General features: G+C 44.9%; 1 protein-coding gene and 1 long non-coding RNA gene across 3 annotated transcripts in view; both read left to right on the top strand.

Annotated features, from left to right (window-relative positions):
- Positions 1–14,147, top strand: part of LOC116654130 (uncharacterized) — a 95,765-nt gene extending 81,618 nt beyond the window's left edge. Inside the window, exons 5-7 of the mRNA XM_085509518.1 lie at positions 4,082–4,407; positions 10,595–10,696; positions 13,742–14,147. Of these exons, the coding sequence (XP_085365644.1) occupies positions 4,082–4,275 (194 nt within the window). The 3' untranslated portion in view covers positions 4,276–4,407; positions 10,595–10,696; positions 13,742–14,147. The remainder of the gene's footprint in view (positions 1–4,081; positions 4,408–10,594; positions 10,697–13,741) is intronic.
- Positions 14,148–14,166: 19 nt separating this feature from the next.
- Positions 14,167–21,342, top strand: part of LOC146759681 (uncharacterized) — a 32,878-nt gene continuing 25,702 nt past the window's right edge. For both annotated transcript variants that reach the window (XR_014931969.1, XR_014931968.1), the window contains exon 1: positions 14,167–14,411. This is a non-coding gene — a long non-coding RNA (uncharacterized LOC146759681). The remainder of the gene's footprint in view (positions 14,412–21,342) is intronic.

Raw genomic sequence — 21,342 nt, 5'->3', positions numbered from 1 at the left:
TCCTCCCAGAATAGCAAATGAGGTAAGACTGGCACTTGGAGATAAGTTCCTGATTACTGTCTGTGGACTCTGTTACATTCTATTATTTCTCCCAGATCAAACTTCATCTTTCTTAAACGCAGACACTTCACAGATCAATTTTATGTTATTTTTTTTTTTTTTTAAGATTTCCATACTTTTTTGTTTGTTTGAGTACGGTAGAGAATAGTTGAATTCTGAAGCTAAACTCTTTAGCTAAGCACTGGGCTCCAACAGACCGTTGGAAGAACTTAAAGCAATGAGTAAATTATTAAGTAGCACTAAGCCAATTCATAATTCATCATTATTGATATTTATACCAATGGTTGCTGGTGAGGAAGGAGATAAGAAGAGGATGGTGCTGGTCAGCCAATAGGGAAAGAAGAGCAATGTACCTGAAGGACTGAAGAGGTCAGAGGAGTCAGTGGATCAGGCTGGAAATTGCCTTGTGATGACTGCAGCTGCAGTGCTGGTTGGCCTCACTGTGAGGGATAAAAATGCAGGGTAGATCTAAGTTACAGCTGAATGATATAGGAATGAAACTATGAGGGGAAGAAGTCAAAACCAGAGTGCATGGTGGGGAACTGGAATGAGGAGAGAATCCAGGGAAATTTGTAAAGCTGAGGAATGGAAAAAAGGGGGAAGATGCTGTAAGAAGACTTGACAAGACTTTCACTGCACCCAGTAACTGGAAGACCTCTGTGAGCTCTACTGTGAGTGCACTAGGGGAAGGCAGGCATTTATAGGGTGGCGGAGTGAAGAGCAGCACTGAGTTTGGTTGAGGTTTTAAAGTGGGATGATGTGTCATATGAATGTCCCAAACTGCCCGTGTGTCTCCTTAATAAATCACACAAAGTTTGCCTTACAATAAACCTTCAGTGAATGAAGCTGCCTGGCTGGATGTCTTCCAGATGGACTTCTCCAGCTTCCTGCATTAATGCCAGTATCTCAGCATCTGCATCCACCCCACTCACAGAACAGCAGCATAGGATCCCCAGTGATCTGGCTGGCTGGCAGATCCTTCCTTGCCCATCCAGACTGCAGGAGGATGGCTTGCCTATGAAGTTGCTTTTTATGTGCTGTCCAACGGACTGTTAAACTGTGATTTGTACAGGTTTTAGAAGTGCAGAGACGCCCTTGTAGCAAGTTAGTTTTTAATTAGCAGCTGTTTAATAAAGTTTTGCTCATTGACAAATGCCCTTTTCACCTAACCCATTCCTGCATGAAATTGTATGACCCACTTCAACCCATTTAGCTCTTGATCTAATACAAGCCATTCTAGCCCTTTCTGCAAATAATTAATCCAATTTGGATTAGAGTTATTATAGATGGTCTTAGTCCTCGCTTGATAACACTTCATTTTTACCTGGTGCTTTCAATTTTATCTAGTGTTACGAGAAGGCAAATCAGGAATGTCTCATTGTAGATGAGCCTACATCATGATTTAGTATGAGAACTGCTGCTCTTCTTGCAGAATCAGGGACGGTGAGAAATCCTCCTTCTTGCATGAATGGAATGACATTTATTACAAGAAATCACGTGCACCACAGAAGCAAACAGCTGAATGTTATGTTCAGATGGTAAGGAAGGAGAGAGGTGTGAACTTGAAGAAAAGTTTAATGTGTCACATTATGAGAAGTTACATTTCAGAGCAGCTGAATGGATATTTCAAAGCTCTGATCCCAAATATGCTCTATAAGTCCAGACTGCTGCTTCTTTTAAATCATAACCTATTTGATAACACTGGTGTAACTTCCTTCTGCTACCTGCTAGTGCCTGGGCAACTTGCACAAACATCCTCACCTCTAATGAGCTGTGCAAGCACAGTGTTGGCTGTTCGGATGATGCTTTTGCTCCACCTCTCTCAATGATTCACCCCATGGCTTCCCACTCAGGTTCATACCAGGAAGCACCAGTGTCCCTGGCAAGCCTTGCAGCAGCCAAAACAAGGTGAGCAAGGCAAGAACAGAGCCTGCAGGGATTCCTGTATACAGTGCAGGTGGAAGGGAGTCCCAGCTGTGCTCACTCTGAGCTCCCCAGCATTACTTGCCCCTGTCTGCATAAAAGGGTGTAAGCAAAGAGCTGAGCAAGGATTTTCCATTGCCTTAAGTGGTTTTGGAGGAATAGCTTTGTCAGGTATTTGTTTGGGAGTTACATACAACAGTAATTTTGGAAGTCTTACAGCCCACAGAAACTAAATTATAAATCAGTTTGTAGTGCTCCCAAGCCAGCCAGCTTCATTGAGATCCTTGAGAAAGGCTTATAATGGTCTAAAAGCTGAGAACAAGACCATAGCACAAAGCAAGTAACTTATGAAAAGCTGTCTTCTCTCAAATACTTAGGCCAGGGTGTGTGGAACAGAGAACTGGGAGGTTAATTAATGAAAGACCAGCTTCCACTGCTTGGATCATGTTTGTCGACTGGAAATGGCTGGGATGTTTATTTCCAAAGCAGGAGTCAGATGGACACACTGCAGTGCCTTTGTCTTTACCTTTTCCTGACAAATAAGGACTGACCATTCTATGTGCCACTTTTATTCCGGTGATGTAGCTGTGAAGGTTTGCACTGCAGAAGCTCATACTCTGAAAAGGGAAGCATCTACCTACACCAAACATCTGTTTGTTGCTCCACAAGCTTTGAAAAATGCCTGTTTTTCCATTTGCACTTAGCGTGGGAGCTGTGCACATAGGATTTTGTGCATTGCCGGTGACACAGGCATTAAAAAGCCTGGAAAACATGTGTATTCTTGTCCAAGAAGCCCTGTTTCCTCTTCTGGAAGTGTTGTTATTGATTGCTTCACCTTGTTTGTTTATTCATTGTAATCCATATTGATAAGCCAGCTTCAGAACTGTGTACTGCTGGATGCCAATGGGCCATTGTGATCCGATGTGCAGAATACAGCTCACAGAGTGAAGTTATCACTGTAGAGGAGTCTCCAAAGACCCATTACCTTACTTGTCCCTTCACAGCCCAACACATTTTACTCTTGCGTTTACTCTGAGCTCTACATGGCTATAAATCATGCAGTGCATTTGGAGTACCATATTTCCTGTGGTCCGTCATGAATTAATGCGTACTGGCATCGCTACCACACTGAAAACACCACTAAACTCTATTTCAGCAGAATCTGTGATGTCAGGTTAAGCAATAGCAGAAATATCACAGCAAAATAGCCTCCTTGCAGAGTTTAACCGCATCCAATCCAACAAATTAAAACATTCCAAAGCTTGATTGTCTAACTACACACTTAACAAAAGTCCAGTGCCTTCAAATGTATCGATGTCAAATAATCACAGACATCGTTCTGTTATACCAAATCACTCAGCTCCCGGGAAGTAAGCTTTTCATGAAGCATTTCTCATCTACTTTTTGTGATTTCAATCAGTTTTAATCCCATCAACAGGCTTTAACTTGACCAAAAAGGAGTGTATTTATCTGTGGATTCTGCAGGGCGCCTGCTAGATACTGAAATAACATCTTTGCAAATCACTGATTCGGGCTGAAAATCAGAAAGGTTGTAGAGATGCTCGAACGTAGGCTGTAATTCTTCCATTTATTTATTTATTTTAGCCAGGGGAAGATGAAGAATTCAGTCTGAGGAAAGGATGAACAGTGCTTTTATGTAAGACAAAACGAGTGAGTTGCAAAGAATTAAATAAAACCCCATGTCTTACAGAGCTAAGCACCTCAGCCTGTACCTATCCCTAGAATCCCAGCTGAGACTGACTTCTTATTTTACTGAACATTCTTTTTATGTTTTTCCAGTAAGAAATGGCTTTGCAATCAACAGGAACAGCAGAAGTGTGCTTCATTTTCTTCCATTTGCTTTTTGCTTTCCCCTTTTTCTACCTTGAAGAACTTATTTCCTCTGGAGGGTGAGGTGGGCAGACTAAAACGCCTTCATTTTTTCCAAGCAGCTGAACCAATATTTTAAATAAAACATATGGGAAACACATTTCTGATGAAAACTAACACATCAACAAATTAAATCCAGCAAAACGAGCAAGCTGTGTCTGTTCTTATAATCATCTTTGGGCTTTCTTGTTTGCTTTTCCCTTTTTAGGAGACATGTTTTGCCAGACCTGCCTGCAATTCTCTGGAGCCATTGGTGTGAGTCTCCATCTTGAAACCCATCTGGAAGACAACGGGATGTGGGGAGCAGTGGTGGAGCTCAGCAGTGAATATCAGATGGAGCTACACGTGCTGCATCACATTGAGAGGCTAAAGCAGATGACAGGAAGACAAGAAGAGCTGTAGTGCATGGCATGGCATGCAGCAACTGCCCACCAATGTGGCAGAAGCAGCAGTGCTTCCCAGGGTCTTCCCAGATTGTCTGGAGCCATGAATGCTTGGCAAAGGTGCTGGAGACAAGGCTGAAAGGGCACAGAGGTAGGAGACAAATTTACAGCCCCTTCTTACTCTTGTTCTGCCTTATTTTGCCTCTGCTTTATGTTGTTTCTTCCAGTTTCTGCTCAAATGAAATCTGCCTTTCTAAACTCACTCCCCTTTTTTTTTGGTGGGGGAGTATCATTGTTAGGAAAGGGTGAAGCATGACCATCTCAGACTGTGGTTTACTCAGGAAAGGGACTGAGGGGGATTGGTTTCAAACTGAAGGAGGGGAGGTTGAGATTGGATATAAGAAAAGCATTTTTTTATGATAAGGCACAGGCTTGGGTTGCCCAGAAAGGTGGTGGATGTCCCATCTGAAGACATTTGAGGTCAGGCTTGGAGGGGCTCTGAGCACCTGATCTGCTGTAGGTATCCCTGCTCATTGCAGGTGATTTGGACTAGAGTGTATGGCAATTGGACGTGTTTCAGGTGACGCACTGGAACAGGTTGCCCAAGGAGGCTGTGGATGCCCCATCCCTGCAGGCATTCAAGGCCAGGCTGGATGTGGCTCTGGGCAGCCTGGGCTGCTGGTTGGTGACCCTGCACACAGCAGGGGGTTGAAACCAGATGATTATTGAGGTCCTTTTCAACCCAGGCCATTCTGTGATCCTATGATTCTGTTCCCCCCTACCCAAGATCAAGCCCCTTTGGTAGCCTGCCACCACACTCACATCTCCGTATTTGCTCTTGCACCCATCTGAGCATCCTGGTGCTGTACCAGTGTGTCCCAGTCTGACTGCACCCAATCAGTCCACGCAGCGTCTGTGCTGATGTCTCATGTTCTCATGTATCTCCCCTCACTGACCACTGACATTTGCACAAGATGAGACTTGAATTTCCAGTGTGACACCATATTTATCAAGGCAAGACACCAGAAAATAAAGACTTTCCAGCATCAATCTGGGATTCTTCTAAGCTTGCCTCTCGAGCAAGTTTTTCCTCCCTCCCTCCTTGTAACAACCAGCCAATATTTGAGTTGTTAATAAAAAGCTGTTTTCAGCTTCCCTAACTCTGCCCCGCTCAAGAACAACATGTGCCCTGTGTTTCTTTAGCTTTGCTTATCGGATCTCCAGCAAAAATGAATGGCCAAATCTCTTGCAAACAGAGAAATTAAATGAAAACAATGCCAGTGCCAAGTTCTTTGCAAACAGAGAAGTGAAGTGAAAAATGCCAGTCTCTGTAGGTTCACCCAGCACGTTGAATTATTATCTGTCACGGCCCGTTCTTACATTTGTCCTTTCTCTCTGGTTGATAAATAAGACTTCCCACAAGTTCTGAAGCCGAATTGGGAGCTGCGTAGCAGATAATGTTAATAAATCTTAGGGGCTATCTCTCTGACTTGCCTGGCAGCCTAATAGCTCAAAAGTCTTGTGGTTTCTAATGTCTTGCTTTTTTTAAATGTGTAACTTTCAAATCTTTCTTTCCTTGACCACAGGCCCAATGCTCAGGTTGATACTGACGTGACTTCAAGTCCTGATTTTTACAGAAGGATCTTTTGGGTTGATTCACTGCAGTTTGGTGCCCAGAGTTCATGCTTTCGTCTGGGCAGCAGGTGCCATCCCAGTGCTGTGTGCAGACATTTTCCCCTTGGTGTGGGCAGCCCCAGACTTTGCCACAGCTCAGTGTATTGGGCACTTTGTGATGCTCTTGGACTTGATGCTGCTGTCCTGATTTTGGCTGGGATTGAGTTAATTTTCTTCCCAGTAGCTGTTCTGGTGCTGTGTGATGTAGGTTGAGAATACTGTTGATACCCCAGCGATGTTTAGTCGCTGCTGAGCTGTGCTGCTTAGACTCAAAGGTATCTCAGCATCTCACTCTGCTCTGCCTGCACAGGGCTGGGGGTACACAAAGAGCTGGGGGGAGACAGAACCAGGATGGCTGACCTAAAATGCCCAAAGGGATGTCCCACACTGTGTGTCATCATGTAGAACTATAGGACTGGGGGAGTTGTCTGGGGATCACTTGGTGGGTAATGAGCAATTGCTTTGTGAATCACTCGCTTCATGTCTTCTTTTATCATTATTATTTTCCCTTCCTTTTCTGCCTCGTTAAACTGTGTTTATCTCAACCCATGAATTTTACCATTTTTTCCAATTCTCTCCCCCCCAACCCGTTGGGTGGGAATGAACAAACAGCTGTGTGGTGCTGAGCTGCCTGCTGAGTTAAACCACAGCAATTCCTTTTGGTGGGGCACAAAGGGTTGAGATAACAGCAGATCCTTAAAACAAGAACCAGAATGGCAGGAACTGTTTGCTGACAGTCTTTCAGAAAGCCTGTTTGGGTGGTGATGCTACTCATGCATCAAACCCTGAAGGCCATAGTGCCAAAGCTGCACCCAGCAATGGGCCAGCACTAACTGGCCTGGAATGGATCCAGGCAATGGAACACTTCTAGTATTAGATGTGGATGTCAGAGTTTTGTACTCCAGTGTAACTACCTATACCTCTACTCCTATACCTCTACTCCTGCTTTTTTTGGTTGTTTCAAATTGAGGATGGTATCCTTCTCTTCCTGGCTGGAGCTGCATTGTTCATCAGACATATTTATTACCTTGTCTAGTGGCTTTGCTATTACTTCTCACCGAGTTTTCTCACTCCCTCTAGTTTTTGTTGCTTGGCAAAGTAACAAAAGCCTTAATTTTGCTGTCTCATTTTTATCCCTTCTCAGCTCCTTATCACACTCTTTTCCTGTTTCTATTATCAACACGCTTCAGCAAGGTCTCCCGTCTGCAAATCCAGCAGCTGTGCTCAGACTCCTGTCTGCACAGCCTGTCTGGGTGCTCTGTAGGTGCATTCCTGGACTCGCCAGATGCCGGCGCCCACTTTTCATGTGCTGCTGCTGGCTGAGTGTATGAAGTGCCTCCATATTTCAAATATCGAATCTGTGCATTAAGTACTTCTGAAAACGGTCCAGTTCAATTAACAGCACAGCTCTGGGCAAACCTCTGTCCATAGAGGGATCTCCATCTATCTCTTTTCCTTCATCGACCTTTTTTTTTTTGGCAGCTTGCTGCAGCAGGGATTGCTGTCAGCAGAGCAGCAAGCTGTAGGATGGTGCTGTATCTCCAGATTGTGGGAACACCTGCACCAAATGCCAAGAGCATCCCCCAGGAACAAGAGAGGCTGTAGTTCCCCAGGTGTCACACTGCCTTTGTGGTGTCAGTCCTTCCTCTGCACTGCAAGCTGAATGTCTTCAGCCGGGCTGAAGATGGCACCAGTTGCCATCTTGTGCCTGGCTCAATATAGCAATGAATGCTTGTGGGTGCACAGCAGAGCTGTAACCACAGTGTTCATGTTCCAGGCTCTCTTGGTGGTGTTTTTCCCCTCATGTAAAATAAGGAAGATGTGTCTCATGCTCTGGGCATGGAAAATTAAACAGGTGTGCTCCTAAACAGTTATTTCTATGTGCACAATGTGTATCTGGTTGAGAGATCTGGAAGAGCAGAAGATCCCCCTTTCACTAATTAAATAGTCAGTGGGCACATGGGACTGTGCTGCATACCCACAGGTATTCACCAAGAATAGCCACCATTCACTGAGAAATCACTAAGAGTGGAGACACATCCAGCCATGCATGGGGACACGTGTGACACAGGACACAACTCGTCCTTGGTGCTGCTGGTCATGGGAGCTGGTGGCAAGTGGGACATCCCCTGGGAGCTCTGAAAGCCTGGTAGCTTTGTACAGTCTTATTGTACAAGGGGAATGTCTTACTGTACAGGGGGAATGGCTGTGCCCACATTTGGGCACTGGAGTTAGATGGCTTTGTCCACAAAACTTACTTGGATTGCTCTGCACAAAAGCAGAAGGACATTTATCCCATTTACAACCAGCTCACACCAGCTCCTGCCTGGAGGAACCTGTTTTCTTCCATGGACTTTAAATAGAGCATCTGGCAGTGCGCTCAGACATGCTGTCTTGCTCTTAAATCCATGAATGTAGTGGGCATGAGTCCACCCAGGATCTCCTGCCCGTCCTCATGCTGAGCTCCTCATCCCAGAGATGGCAGGCAGCTTCCCATCCTGTCTCTGTTTCTCTTTTTCCAAGTGAGCACGGGGATGGGTGCTCCTCTCTGATCTGCCTTCCGTGCACATACTTCTTCTGCATCACAGTACAGCAGCACTTTGTAATAATCAAAACCGTGCATGTCAGAGATGCATATTACAGCCTCCTAGTGATTTATTCAAGCAGCGGTGATGAAGCTTTTACTACTCGCACTCTTTGTAACAGGGCGTCATTGCCATTATTATGATTATTCACTTTAGAGCACATGAAAACATGTTAAGGACTCCAGAGACACTGAAAGAAACAGCCTTTTCCCAAACACTTCCATTTGAAATAAAGATGCATGGCAGCAGGCTGGTGCCAGAACAACAAAGAAGACAGAGAATAGCAGAGCATAAAGCTTGCAGTCTATGTACCCACAGTTGCATCTTCCCTCATGGTTGCTTTGTATGAGTCTCAGAGTGGTCTTTAGGTCAGAGATGGGACAACCAGAGGCACCTCCACTACCATCATCACCTTTGCATGCTCACTAGCAGCTTAATGTCCCCAGAAGCCCCAGTTACCACTGGGAATGTCTACAAAACCAACCAAGCAAGCATCCCTCTGCTCGGCTGCAGGTGTTTCTGATGCTGGATGAGAGGAACCAAAATGTCTTACGGGTGATGGAGATGTGGAATTTGCAAGGCAGGAAAGCTCTAGTGAAATAAATTAGGGCATGAACATAAAAGAGCTGCAGTTCTTCCCTGATACATCCAGAGGGGGTAAAGAGAGAAGCAGCTTGTGCCTCCCTGCCTTGGAGGAATTAAAACACAGAAGTATTTGTGGCTTCAATGGGAACAGTGTAAGCAGAGATACCAGGACTGGTGTCTGAACTGCCCAGGGGCAATTTTTGTCCTGATTGAGAACCACAGTTTAAAAATAGTTTATTTTGTTTCCTTTGGTGCCACAGGCACTGAAAGAGACTCATGAAATCATTAAGGTTGGAAACAACCTCTAAGATCATCTAGTCCAACCATCCACCCACCCATCTGGTTTATTTCCCTCATAAACCACGTGCCTCAGTGCCACATCCCCATGGTTCAGGAACACCTCCAGGGATCCCACCACCCCCTGGGCAGCTGTGCCACAGCATCACCAACCTCTCTGATAAGGAGTTCTTCCTAATATCCATTCTGATCCAACCTGAGGCCTTCACCTCTCACCCCATCACAAAGAAGTTAATGGTGGCTCCGGATACACATCTCCATATCCCAATAGGGCAGGCTGAAGGGCATGGTGTAAATCAGTGCCCTGTGTACTTTTCTCGTGGAGAAATTGGACTTAGCTCTGGAGCTGAGGCAGAACTGTGGGGCACAACTCATCTCACCTGGTTTGGGACATGGGGTGTGTTTATATCTTGGAAAAATGATGTGTGTGATACAACCTCACCACTGTTCCATGTAACCAGGCTTTGTCTGCAATGACTTCCTGCAACTGGATGTTTCCCTTCCTGTCAGCATTTGCTAACATGCACGATGCTTGCATGTAATGCTGACTTCAAGTTAAACACCAATGGATGGTGGGTGTAAGGGTGAGAGATGAAGTGTGGCAATGATGCAGTCACAGAGGAAAGTAGGAAATGGTGCCAGTGAGAAACAAGCGACTTTGCAAGCTGCAACTTCCAGAGGTGGAAAGCACAAATCAGGACAGGGCTTGTTTCCTATGACCAATACTATACACAGTGAGAGTGGAAGCCCAAGCTGAGTGTTTGCTGTGAGCATCTTCCATGCAGGCAGAGTTGGGAGCTTTCATTTCAGCTCTTCTATTCATAAAACTCCAAGTGTGTAACATCACTGGAGCAGCTATTTCCAGAGGTCTTGCACTTAGAAATAACCCTGGGAGTTTGGGAGCCTGCAGGGAACAGCGCGGGGTCTCCTGGGAGCTGGATTCTGCTCACACTGAGTGTGCTGCATTCAGAGCACGTCAGGAATTGTTGTCAAGGCTGCGAGTGCCCCAGTTTCTGTAATCAAAGCTCTCCCACGATTTGCATCCCGAAACGCAGATGCTGAGAAGCAGCAGATTACATAATAGCCCGCTTTGTTTATTTGCTTAAACTTGGGCTTGTGTTACGTTTGAGAACAAATAAAAAAAGCCTTTTCTTTTTTTTTTTTGTCCCCTTTTTTTTCTTGTTTTTTCTTTTTTAGGCTGAGGGCAGCGTGCGGGATGTGCTGTGCAGTGCTGTGCTGCAGGAGCGGGCGCAGAGGGATTCCCCACCCCTGTACCAGAGTCAGCAGCAGAGATTACAGGTGAATTAGTGTAATGGGAGACCCTGCGGCTCCAAGCTTTGCTGGGGCGATGCAATTGAAAATTCACATGCTAATCCAGAGGGCTCATCCAAAGAATACATTTACATTTCTCTGCTACCTTTTATCCGAGAGGATCCCCAAAGCACTTTTAGAGTTAGAGCGTTGTATGATGTTTCCATATACAAAGGGCTTTAATTCCCTGCTGGGTTCTGCTGTGGAGAGGTGAAAAAAAAAATAGAAAAAGGAAAAAAAAAAGGCATGCAGAAGTATTCTAGAAGGAAGCACAACATGTGCAGTGTGGTCATGAGCAGCAGCACCAGGGATGGCTGATGGTGAGCCCTGCAGAAGGCACATAGGAAGGCAAGGGTCAGCTTGTGCTCCCAGATAACAGCGATAGGATGAGAGGTGATGGCCTTCAGTTGCACCAGGGGAGGGTCAGGTTGGATATTAGGAAACATTTATTCTTAGAGAGAGCAGTGATGCAGTGGCACAGATGCACAAGGAGTGGTGGAGTCACCATCCATGGAGGTGTTTCAGAACCATGGAGATGTGGCACTGAGGGATGTGGGCAGTGGGCATGGTGGGGATGGGTTGGGGTTGGGCTTGGCGATCTTAGAGGTCTTTTCCAACCTTACTGATTCTATAAGTCTATGATTCTACCAGGGAAAGCTTTTGATGTTGAGATTTGTGAAGCTGTCTATGTGGGAAAAGCCTGTAAGGAACATCCCCATGACTACCAGGTCAAGCCTGAGCTGGGCAGAGGAAACCTCACTGCTAGAAAGGCACAGATGTGGGCTCCTGGAGTAACGCATAAGGTACAGATAAAGTACAAAGTGATTTTGAGATATATTATTTCTTTTGGACAGCAGAATCTTCTGGCTCTGGCAAGGAAGAGCTGAGCTGGGTGAGCCCTCACCCTTGTGGAATGCACACACAGAGCAGCTGTGATGGGTACCAGAGACTTTGGGAACCAGAGGAAAGCCTTTGCAGCCAAGCAGGCAAGCCCTGCAGCCTGACCTTTAGCCAGAGCACTGATCGATGGATTGCAGGAGTGCTGCAGTAGATGGAAAGGGCGCTGGAATGATTGATGGCTGTAATGAGAGGAGTGGCCTTTCCCCAGGCATGGGCTGGTGTGAGGATGCTCTTCACTCATCGGTGTGGGCTGGGAACACAGCAGGGCTGGGGAGATTCAACCTTGGCTGTTTGCTGCTCATGTGAGTCTTTGCTAAACTACATGGAAAAGGGAATGTTCACTGGGAGGTGACAGCATTTCATCAATCCAGGCAAAAAAAAACCCAACACTTTTTAGTTTTTCTTGCCTCTTCTTTTCAGTTCCTTTGAGATATACATGGTCACATTGTAAGTCCAGGCACAGCTCAGTGCACTCCCATTGGGATCTCCCCCTCTTTTTCTGCCTTGACAAAGCCACACGCCTGAGTCCAGGACCCAGGCCTGGTGCAAAGAAAAAGCAAAACATCACATAAATGATATCAAGAGCTGCAGAAATAGGAAAAATTAAACCAACTACAGCAGCAGAGAGGATGACAAGCAAGCAAATAAGCAGTAAAAGTATTCCAAATTAATTTCTTGTTAGCTGTCAGCCGTACCACGCTGCTCCATCAGGGATACAGGGTTTCATTTTCTCATACACTGAACCCTCAGCAATTCCCTCTGTGCACCACTCCAGAGGCAGAAAGAAAGAGATCTTTTAGCTTTAAAAAATTAATTAATTAAAAATAAGCCTTTAGCTTGAATTGGCTGTGCATTGGAGCTGCTCAGAGTGGTGCCCATCAGCCATAGAATCATAGAATCACTAGGGCTGGAAAAGACCTCTAAGATCTCCAGATCCAACCATCAACTCATCACCATCACAGCCCACAGATAATGACAAATTCTCTCCATTAGTACCTAAGGCTCCAGTCTTTATATCCTACCACCCCTCTTTGCGGTGAGCTGGTAGAGCTGGGCTTGCTGCCAATACTCTGATAAACTTGCAGAAACACCTGAGATGGGGCCAACTGGTAAATGATGCAGAATGGTGCCAGATCTGTGGCACTCCTACAAAGTGAAGGAAATCCACATGGAACTTATTACTCAGTGTAGTGGTAATAATAAGAGATGCTGGTTTATAGTTGTATTGGTGTTGAGGACTTTTTTCTCCTGAGGTGTGGAGAAAGGTATCAGATACATTGATAAGGGCTGATGGTGGAGAAAAGGAGCAAATTCAGACTGGGAGAAGCTGCTGAGCATCTGCAGGGATGGGGAAGCTGCTCTGGGGACTGAGGGAGGTCTGGAGTTGTGAGGCACTGAATGCCTGGACATTAGTGTTGTTCATAGAATCATAGACTCACCAAGGTTGGAAAAGACCTCCAGTATCATCCAGTTTAACAGTCTAACTGCCACCAGTATTTCCACACTACACCACGTCCCTCCATACTCCAGAGAGCAAAGAGACAAACAGAAAAATGCTTTGTACTCACAGAGGCATGAATGTATTTAATTTGAAGGCTGCATAGCCACAAACATGGCTCTTTCCTTATGTTTTCTCTGTAAGGCACAAAAGCAATTGCATATAATGGGGAAATGTGGCCCAAAGTGGGAGAGGCGGTGGGGCAGAAGCAGTACAACCATGGGTGGATGGCAATGCTGTAGCCAGTGCCCAGGCAGCAGCCCTGTAACACTCTCTGTGCCCTCCAGCTGGGGTCACACCAAAGAGGTTTTAACCTTCAGATCAGCAGCTCCAGTGTGCTGCTAAATTCAGCTGCTTCCTCTGGCCAAGACCTTTAAATTTTACGTTATAATAGTTACATTTCAGCAATAAGCCATTAGAATCTCAGCCAAAACCTTGTTAAACTGTCACGACCCCCAAAAGACATAAATTCCCCCTTCTGTGATTCATGAAACATATTAAGAGTCCCTTAAATATCCCTTCCACAAATCTATTCCCCTCGGCGCAGCAGGGTTCACACTGATGTATCGCTCCATGGGACAGATTCTGTGCTCTCCGCAACACATTTTTAGTAAGTTGTATTTCTATCCTTGCAGGTGTCCAAGAGCAGAAGCTGAGGTGAAGCTCTGCTGTTTCAGGGCCATCTCACAAAGAAACGTGAGCTGCCTAGCTAAAGTGCAAGTTTTCGGCAGAGTGGTCTGGGATTTATTTATTGGATGGCTTGCAGCTATTTAACCAGGGCACAAACGAGCTCAGGTGTCAGTGAGCTCCAAGAAACCACTACTTAAAGCATCACGTGTCCTTCTGCTTGGTAGGGTATCATCACTGCAAGAGTGGAATGTTCTGCACGGGGCAGAGTGTGGGATCCAAGGATCCCAGTGATGTCAAGGACATTTTGCCATGTTGGCTGTGATAATACTGCCCATAGTGCCTTCAACAAATGCAGCCTTAAACTTTGTATTTGGCTCATTCAAATGTAAAAGACTGTCATGTTTCATATTATCAAGGTCCAAAATTGTCAGTCAGTGAGGGTGTATAGGAAATGTTGAGTCCCAGCCTGAAGCACTGATGGAGCACCTGGGGAAAGGACCTGGTCAGCCCTGGGAGCACAGGTGAAGGCAGTTCAGCTGTGTGATAGGAAAGGGTGGAGCCTGGCTGTACCTCTCTTAGATCTCATTGAAGGGTTGACTGCCACTGGGGGAGGATCTCTGGTTGGAGATCTCTCTCTTATGGAGTCTTCCTTGCAGCTTGGATCTTTAGAGATTGGTGAGTACCTTTACTTTTCTTTAGAAATGCCATCCTATCCCTGCAGGGTCCTTTGCTGTTTTGCTTCTGTATCACCTTTCTAATGTGTTAATCTTTCTGATTATAGCAGAGGGTATCAAAGGACTTTAGCCTAGGTATGTTGGAACAACCTTTTCCAGTAGTACTTGTGTTATCTAAGGCTGAAAAGGCATCTGCAAGGTTTTAATGAAGTCCTTAGGTCCTCTTAATTTCTTGAGGAAGGATTTTCCCCAGATACACGTTCTAGGTCTATCTCTGCTTCAGCTAGGTTTAGGACCTCAGAAAGGGCACAATGCCATTGAGACACAAAAGAGATTCCAGGGATTGCTATGACCTGAGCTGGCTTTAGTTTTCGCTGTGATAATAATTGTTTATGAGGTGAAAAATGAAGAAACAGAGTGTGTTCAGGAGCATGCAGGAATTACCCTAAGTGGACTCTATCTTGGAGGAGAGAGAAGCCCCACTGAGAACATCCAACAGCCCCGCAGAGGGTTCAGACACTGATAACGTATTGCAGTCACTGAGCTGGGCTCAGGGAAAGCTGAACACAGAAAGATGCTGTGATAGTGAGCACAGCTCTAGAAGGAAGAAAAGCAAAACAAAGAGGAACATATCAAGAATACAGAGCAATTTTGACTATATTATTGATGAAGCTATTCTGTATTAATTAGATGATTTGAACTACTAAGCTGTCAAAACGTAATTAGTGCAATATAGTAACTTAAAGAGACAAAAGCCTATAAGATGTGAGTCTGAAACCAACAGATGAATGTGGAGTTTTGCAATCAAAAAGCAGCTTGTTCTGGTTAGACTGTTTTCTTAGATATAGATGCCAATGCCAGTCCTTCATTATGCGGAGGGTCTACAAACTCATACCTTGCAATAATCCCTTTGGGATCTCCTCCTATCACAGGTTCTTGGTGTTATAGTCAGGAGGCAAAATAACATTTTCCATGTTGTGAAATACCTGAACAAAACTGGGGGTATTTCCTGTCTTTGTTCTTTTCTCTCAGGCTGAACTGGGACAACTTGTGTATCTAGCACTAAGACTGAGCTTGGTATTGCAGAAACTTAATGCTCAGATTTCAAATTGCTGTTCTTGGCTGCATTCATCATCAGACCCTCTTCCACCAGATATATGCTGTGCTTACAGTCTATACATACTGGCCCGTGCATTTCTTGGTCCAAAGATGTGGTTTCTCACCCTTCTCTAGGACAAATCCATCAGCCACCGCCCTCCCAGGGGATGCTTTTTCTAGCATATCCTTATACCAAAATGATGTATGGAAACGGTGTCTTGCAACTTATTTTTCACAAAAAGCCCATTTACATGCTTCATAAAGCCTACAACTCTGCAAACATCACACGGAGTGGTGATGTACAGCCAGGCCTTCAGACATCACCACATCTGCTCAGAGAAGAATTAGCAAGACCTCACCAAGTGAAGATGATTTTCAGTGCATAAGACAGTCTCTCAGGAAATACATCATGTTTATGCACAGGTTACTGAGACACTTCAGAAAAGCTTATTATGATAAAAAAGGAAGCTCTCCCCCTCCCCCCATCCACCTGCAGCCATTGTTCACTTGGTCCTGCACTGAGGACCATGAAAGAGAAGAAAGATTTGCGGCAGCAATATATGGCTGTGAACAGTTACAGCTTATACCAAGAGAAGATTGTGTGACGGAATAATTTCCCAGCCTCCCCTCTTTCTGAATGCCAACATATAGCAAGCAGCAACAAGTTCAGTAATGCCGTAAATATGGAAATATGTGGAAGTCATCAATATCTCTCCACATCTTTGGTGACCCATGTGTGCAAAGTAGATCAGGACCCAAAGATCCTACGTAGAGAGGTGCCAAAACCACTGTGAGTTATCTTGCATGCCAGATGCTCTCCCATAAGCCCTTAGGCTGAGGTCAAACTACCAGCACGTACCCGAATGAACTCATACAAACAATCTATGAAGTCTAGGTAAAAAACAGTTATTACTGAGAGAACAGTTTTTCGCAGAATGACTACTTCATCCTTGACCTTTCTGTCCCAGTCTTCAGAAGAGTCCAAAACCTTCACAAGGAGAGTGTAGGAACTAAAATTTCATAACTCTACTGATGATTGAAAATCACGGGCGCAGTGGAGACGCTGCATTTTCGGCTTGTTCCTATTGACCCTTTCCTGTAATACAAATGCCAATGACTCTTTTCTGTCTCTGCTCTGCAGAGGCTAATAGCTGGTGACATTCTTCCCTGCCAACCTCTTTCTCCCTCTGGAGGGGTTACCTACCCTTCATCTCAGCACTTTTGAAACTTTCCTTTTTGTACTCCATTTTCTTCCCCTTGGCCAAGTTCTTTGCTCCCTCCCTTATGTAAAAAGCTTTATTCTGTAGGAGACACAAGGCTGTGTGCATGCTGATACCTTAGCAAACGTGCAGAAATATTTCTATTACGGCTTGAATTGAATGAATTCTGGGAGGGAAGGCAAAGCATTGCTTGCTTTTATTTCTTTTCCCTTTACACCAAATGTTTTGTCAGTGCCATTTCTCAGCCTGACCATGAAATTTCTCCCTGAACCAAGAGGAGAAAAGGCTGAGTTTCTGCTGGCCACTGTTCAGGGTCCTCACCAGGACCCTGGGAACACCAGCTCCATTTTTCACTGTTCCTGTCACTGGGGTAAGATTTTCAGCTCATTTCTTCCACTCCAGGTGTGTGTGTTGCACTCCGTTTGCTCTGCCAGTTGCTCTGGTTGGAGTAATGATACTTATTCCAGCTGAGCAGTTCCAGGGGAAGAGAATGATGGACTTAAATTGAGGTCATATTTTGCAGATCCCCACGTCCTAAATTCTCTGGAATGACAGAAAACCATTTAAACCAGCACATCACATTGTTTATCATCATTAACAAAACTTAGTGATTGAGAGGCTAAATTAGTCCGGAGTAAAATGCCCAGAGATAACAGCCAAGATCTCTGTCAAAATCATGTGTGTCAAATGGGGGTTGAATGCTACTGCCAGTGAAGAACTGGAGTTGGTGAGTTGAAGCCAGGTGTGCAGTGTGGGATGCTCTGGGCAGTGCCCCCAGTGCTGTCTGTCCCTTGGATGGACGCTGTGTTCCTTTTAGCAGAGAATCAGAGCTCGGGTCTGGCAAGAAGGTTTGTGTTTTCCTGGCAGGATGGCAGTGTCAGGGCTGCAGCAGCTGAATCTGGCAGCAATTAATGCTGCAGGTTTTGGGAGTGCTGAGCAAGGCTTGCTCCAGCTCTGTGAGACACTGAGTTGCCCCAGACTCTGGACAGACAGAGACAAAAGGTGCAGGTATGCTGGGCTGCATCACACCTCTCAATTCAAGGTTTTTGCAGTACTGAATATTGAGGGCACTGTGAGGAGGTGGCACAGCAGTGTGATGGAGCTGGGGGATGTGTGTGAGGTAACACTGAGCCTTGCAAGCCCATCTCCTTGTCCAACCTGTATATTGAAACAAGTGAACCACGCTCTTGGAAGGGCATATTTTCAGGTGAGGAAGGACTGTGTTCTGCAGTTCTGCCTTATAACATACTGACAGTCTAGGGACTGTAAGGTGTCCCTTTGTCACCTTTAACCTACCCCATACCTTTAGGTGTTACAAACTGGGGACCCAGAATGGGCTTTGCCATGAATAACCTCCCTAAAGCAAAAGACAAAAGCAGACTCCAAAATATGTGATCTCACTAAATGTGGTTTAGTTTTCCCACGTTTCTTGCAGAAGTTTATTATTTACCCCCAAAACATGGTGCCTACAGCTGCTAGCCAGCAGAATAGCCACTTGGTCTCCCAAACCTTATGCTCCCATGAGGTTCAATTGCAGCAAGCAGAGCTAATGTTCAACTCTGACCCTGTTTTAACTGAGAATCTGAGTCCTGAGTTGTCCCTGAAGGTGGAAACAGTGTTCAGATGGGCACCAAACAACAGGGAACACCAATCAGCTTCGCCACAAAATATACTTCAGTCTCCTGTTTTCTTACATGGAGCTGATTCCCAAAAGATAACTGGATTAAATTGGTCAGTGACAGAAATTAACTTATTTTGGACAGGAAGAGTCCAAATAATAAGTCAGACTATGATATTAGGTAGAGTTTAAATCATTGTGATTGCCTTTTGAACCCCCCCCCCCCCCCCCCCAGGCATGACAAGCATTTGCACAAATACAAGATGTTAATATATAAGTAAATTAAGGTAAGAAGCCCTGAGGCAGCTTTTCAGACCACTTCAGCACAAAAGTGCAGGCTCAGTTTGTGTGCACAGTTATCCCCATTCCACGTCCAACGTACCTAATTAACCATTTGCAAAGGCAGTCGCTCAATTTGCATGTGTGGCTGTGATTATTACACATGCACTGTGTACTTGTATGGACACATTTGGGGCTAGATATTTGAAGTTTAGCTCACCAATCCGCTGCCAATTTTATGCCACCAACAGGAATCAGCCAATTTCTTGGACCCATTTAGTGAAGCTGTTTCCTCTGGTGTCGTGGACTTTGTCCCTAAATTTTTCCACTCTGCACTGCAGAGAAGATGCTGCCTATGATACAGGGTTATGGCAGATGTCACCAGATGGCACTCTTACATCGATTCTTCCTCATCCTTATTTCTTTGCTGTTTGTTTCGTCTCTGTGTGTGTGAATGTTCAGCATTGAATAGACATTCCCTGTAACAGAAATTGTTTTGTAGCGTGAAGGTTTGGCTTAGGGTCAATTAGTACGTGGGCACTGCATTGGGCAGTAGAAGAGTTTACTCTCTGCCCTGGAATGACAGCGTGGGATATTCAGAAGATTGAGCTGATCTTCAGCTGTCCTCGGTTGTTGAAATGTAATTCCTAGAAGAAGAGGTCAGATTCCATGTTAAAACAAAGGGTGGAGACTAAAAGCTATTCTATATCCTCCTGTATGAAAATACTAACACTGGGACACAATACAGAATGTTTTCTCTCCAGTGCATTGATGAATTGAGTATTACCTGCATGTTCTCATGGTGCAATTTCACCCAAGAATTGCATTGGGTTTTATTTGTCCTAAAAGGATATTGTAAGACAAGGATGTCATCCAGCTCAGAAATCTGCCAGGAGGACCTCTAAAGCATCAAAAGAAGGTTACTCTGAAATAAAATATGCCTTAGAGAAGGTGAAACAATAGATCAAAAGTATTACTTGTAACGTTCAACAGAATGCATCCAACATGCTGCTAGGAGTTAAAAATGAATCCTCAGAAGAGAGGGCAAATCCCCCTGTTTGTTTTCTTCTGATTGCTTCAAGGCTCTTATTGCTTGAAGCCAGCAAAATCCATACACCACACTCTGGGATATTGATTCAATAAAATATGGTACATCCTTGCCATAGAGAAACATGTGAGGTTGAAAGACTGCAGAAATAGGTAACTGGCTCTCATATAGGCATTGTTTGTGATTACAGAACTCTAATATGGCATCTGTGGGAGCAGTAGCTCAGAGGCCTCTCAGGCATGCTGTAGGTAAGAGGCTAGTTTAGCATGAAGATCTTAATTCTTTATTGTCTGAGACTTTACATTGCTTTTGTTTGTCCCTTAGTGTAATGCTTACTACTGGAGCAACATCCACCTTCAAGCATCAAACTCTTATATCTGCTGAATGTGACAATATTCCCCAGTTGACACTCATTTTGTTTTACTTTGTCCTGGTTGGAATCTGACAGCACAGCAGTTTTAATCATGCAGATAATTACAGGATCATAGAGTGGTTTGGGTTGGAAGGGACCTGTAAGATCACCTAGTTCCAACTCTCTGCTATAGGCAGGGAAACTTCCTAGTAGCCCAGGTTGCTCACAGCCCCATCCAGCCTGGCCTTGAACACCTCTAGGGTGGTGTTATTAGTATCATTTAGTGTTTATTACTATTAACCTACTGCATTCCCATTGTAACGCAAGTGTCACAACAACACTGGTGCACCTCCCATTCATTTCCAGCCCCAACCTTCTAAATGTCTATAAGATGGGGAAGGTCATAGGAAGGAATGATTTGAAGACTGTAGAAAATGCCTTATACAGAATGATTTTAGAGCTCAATCTGTTTGTCTCATTAGGAGGAGGACAGGGGATGATGTGATTATAGAAGACAGATGACCTTGGGTTGTTTTTGTTTTTTTAATCTAGTAAAGAAAGACATTACCGACAGAGACAGTTCAAGTACCAACAGTGGGAAATCCACTGGCAGAAGATTTAGCATGGGCTATAAAACCTAACAGGAGGCATATGCTGCAATGAAGCTTACAAACTCTAGAGTACAGCTGCAGGCACTTAGTGAACACCATTCAGATATGACCACGATGTCAGTGCTGGTGCAAGTGCTGGTGAGATCAGGAGCTGATTCCAGGCAGGATGCTGTGCCCAGATGGTCAGTCATTTGGAGCCTTGACCCCAGTGAAAACAATGCTCATAAGAAAGAAGCAGCAATATATTTATTGTTTTATTATTATTAAATATTATTACATTTGTTATTGTATATTACGTACTTCATGGAGTGTATGGGAAATGCTGAGTCAGGGCTTGAACCATTGATTGAGCACCTGGGGAAAGGACCTGGTCAGCCCTGGGAGCACAGGTGAAGGCAATTCAGCTGTGTGATAGGAAGGGGTGGAGCCTGGCTGCACCTCTTAGGCCTCATTGAAGGGCTGACTGCCACTGGGGGGAAGATCTCTGGTTGGGGATTCCTCCTTGGTGAAGCTTTCCCCTGCAAACCTGGAATCTTCTGATACAGGTGAGTACCAGTCCTTTTGTCATCACACCTTTGCTGTGTTGCCTTTCCCACTGTATTAATCTGTTCAATTGCTACACGGGACAAGATCGTTGACTTGCAGTCAGTAGTTTTGGTTTGTGCCAAGTTGGCCTTCAGCTGTTGAACCCAGTGTCTGCTACCAG

Source organism: Coturnix japonica, chromosome 9 (genome assembly GCF_054131305.1).
Source record: "Coturnix japonica strain WE chromosome 9, WE-NBRP24, whole genome shotgun sequence".
Taxonomy (NCBI): domain Eukaryota; kingdom Metazoa; phylum Chordata; class Aves; order Galliformes; family Phasianidae; genus Coturnix; species Coturnix japonica.
This window is presented reverse-complemented; position numbering and strand designations above follow the sequence as displayed.